Source organism: Colobus angolensis, unplaced genomic scaffold (genome assembly GCF_000951035.1).
Source record: "Colobus angolensis palliatus isolate OR3802 unplaced genomic scaffold, Cang.pa_1.0 Scaffold163, whole genome shotgun sequence".
NCBI classification, from domain to species: domain Eukaryota; kingdom Metazoa; phylum Chordata; class Mammalia; order Primates; family Cercopithecidae; genus Colobus; species Colobus angolensis.
In genome coordinates, this window is record NW_012114744.1 from 2,236,451 (window position 1) to 2,238,856 (window position 2,406).

The 2,406-nt window shown below is 42.6% G+C and overlaps 1 protein-coding gene across 1 annotated transcript in view; it reads left to right on the forward strand.

Moving 5' to 3' along the window:
* The first annotated feature begins 2,315 nt into the window (after positions 1-2,315).
* The window catches only part of CAPZA2 (capping protein (actin filament) muscle Z-line, alpha 2), a 56,473-nt gene continuing 56,382 nt past the window's right edge, over positions 2,316-2,406 (forward strand). Inside the window, exon 1 of the mRNA XM_011937421.1 lies at positions 2,316-2,403. Coding sequence (XP_011792811.1) covers positions 2,316-2,403 — 88 coding nt within the window. The remainder of the gene's footprint in view (positions 2,404-2,406) is intronic.

Genomic DNA, 2,406 nt, shown 5'->3' on the forward strand with positions numbered 1-2,406 from the left:
TGCCTCAGCCTCCCAAGTAGCTGGGATTACAGGTGTGAGCCACCACTCCCAGGTAATTTTTATGTTTTTAGTAGAGACAGGGTTTCGTCATGTTGGCCAGGCTGGTCTCAAACTCCTGACCTCAGGTGATCTGCCCACCTCAGCCTCCCAAAGTGCTGGGATCTATGCAATCTTAAATCATGTAGCCTCATTTTTTTCTTCCATAAAATGGGTATAATGGTACTGATAAGCACCTCACTTCATGAGGTTGCAGTGAGAAATCAATGAAGCAATGATTTGTAATCTGTAAGAGTAAACATGTTAATTTTCGTCCATTGTTACCCTCCGTTAAACTACGTGGTTTATCCTCTTTATCTTCTTCACAACGTTTTTCATCGAAAGGACACCTGCTTTTTTCTGCATGTGTCAGCATGCTTCTCCTTCCTGTTCTCTCCCCAAATGAACCATCAGTTTTTCAATAGCATAGCTGCTGTTTGCTGTCCATCCACAAAAAAAACAATGATTTGCACATTACGAACACCCAGTAAATTACTTAATAATAGGGTCGTGCATCTGAACATTTATTTGATACTCTCACATTTCATTTATGTGCAGCTGTCAGATTCATCTTGCTGCACGTTTCTGATCATGTCATGTCACTGTTCAAAAGTTCTCAACAGTTCCTCACAGAATCTGAACGCCTGTCTTAAACCCTAAGGCCTTACCACTCAAAACGTGGTCTCCAGATCAGGAGCACTGGCATCAGCTAGGAACCTGTTATTCCACAGGCTGTATTCTGGAGAAAACAGATTCTCCAGCCTCATGCCAGATCTATTGAATTAGCAACTTCATTTTCACAAGATTCCCAATTGATTCATATATATGCAGCTTTGATTACATGTTTAATCTCTCATAAACTTCAAGCTTCAAAAGCAGGGTTGCTAGATTTAGCAAATAAAAGTAAAGGATGTCCAGTAAAATTTGAAAACAATTAGTAATTTTTAAGTTTAAGTATGTCTCCAATGCTTCATGGGACATACTTTTCAAAAGATTGCTTATCTGCAATTCACATTTGATTAAGTGTCGTATATTTAATATGGCAACCCTATTCAGGAGGGGAGGATCGGAGGGTAGGATCCATGTCTAACATAACATTGTATTCCCCTGGAATAGTACAGTGCCTTCCCCAACTGTTTTTGTTTTGTTTTGTTTTGTTTTTTGGGACAGAGTCTCGCTCTGTCACCCAGGCTAGAGTACAGTGGCGCGACCTTGGCTCACTGACACCTCCGCCTCCCAGGTTGCAATGACTTCTGCAACTCTCCTGCCTCAGTAGCTGGTATTACAGGCATGCGCCACTACACCCGGCTAATCTTTGTATTTTTAGTAGAGATGGGGTTTCTCCATGTTGGCCAATCTGGTCACGAACTCCTGACCTCAGATGATCTGCTAGCAAGGCCTCCCAAAGTGCTGGGATTACAGGCGTGAGTCACCACGCCCGGCCCCAACTGTTCAATATATGCTTGTTTAATGAGTAGAAAAATGAGCTCCTTGAGAACAGAAGTTTCTCTTTTTATCATAGTTTTGGAGTACAGGTGGATTTTTGGTTACATGGGTAAGTCCTTCAGTGGTAATTTCTGAGATTTTAGTATCACCTGAGCAGTGTACTCTGTACCCAATATGTGGTAATTTATCCCCTCCCCAGTCCCCAAAGTCCATTTTATCATTCTTATGCCTTTGCACACTAACAGCTTAGCTCCCACTTATAAGTGAGAACATAAAATATCATTTCCCATTCCTGAGTTACTTCACTTAGAATAATGGCCTCCAGCTCCTTCCAAGTTGCTGCAAAAGGCATTATTTTGTTCCTTTTTATGGCTGAGTAGTATTCCATGACGTATATACCCACATTTGCTCTATCCACTCATTGGTTGATGGACATTTAGGTGGGTTCCATTTCTCTGCAATTGCTTATTGTGGTGCTATGAACACGCGTGTCTAGCTTGTTTTTTTCCCCCTCAACACTATCGCCCCAGAGACTAACACAGTGCCCCGCAACCCATTAAAGGACCAAAAAATATTTGTTGGATGAATAAAGGAATATATCAAGAGCAATCTTTCAATTATGGAGCGGGTCGTGTGTGTGTATTTTAATGAAAGCCGACTATTTTATCTAATTTTTTTAAAAAACAATGTTTAAAAAGCTTCTATTTGTCCACCTTTTCACATTTTTGCTGGCAGAGTTCAAGACTTGATAGAAACACAACGAAGGGCTCAGAATGTACTCATCGCAGACTGAGCCCATATGGTCACTGTGGGGAGAGAACGTTACACTCACGATGCTAGCAAGCCTGCTGCAGGCGGCCCTGGGAGACACCGGCCCCCGCCCGGCCACCAGGCGCCCGCGCACGCGCACAGCCGCACTCAGTC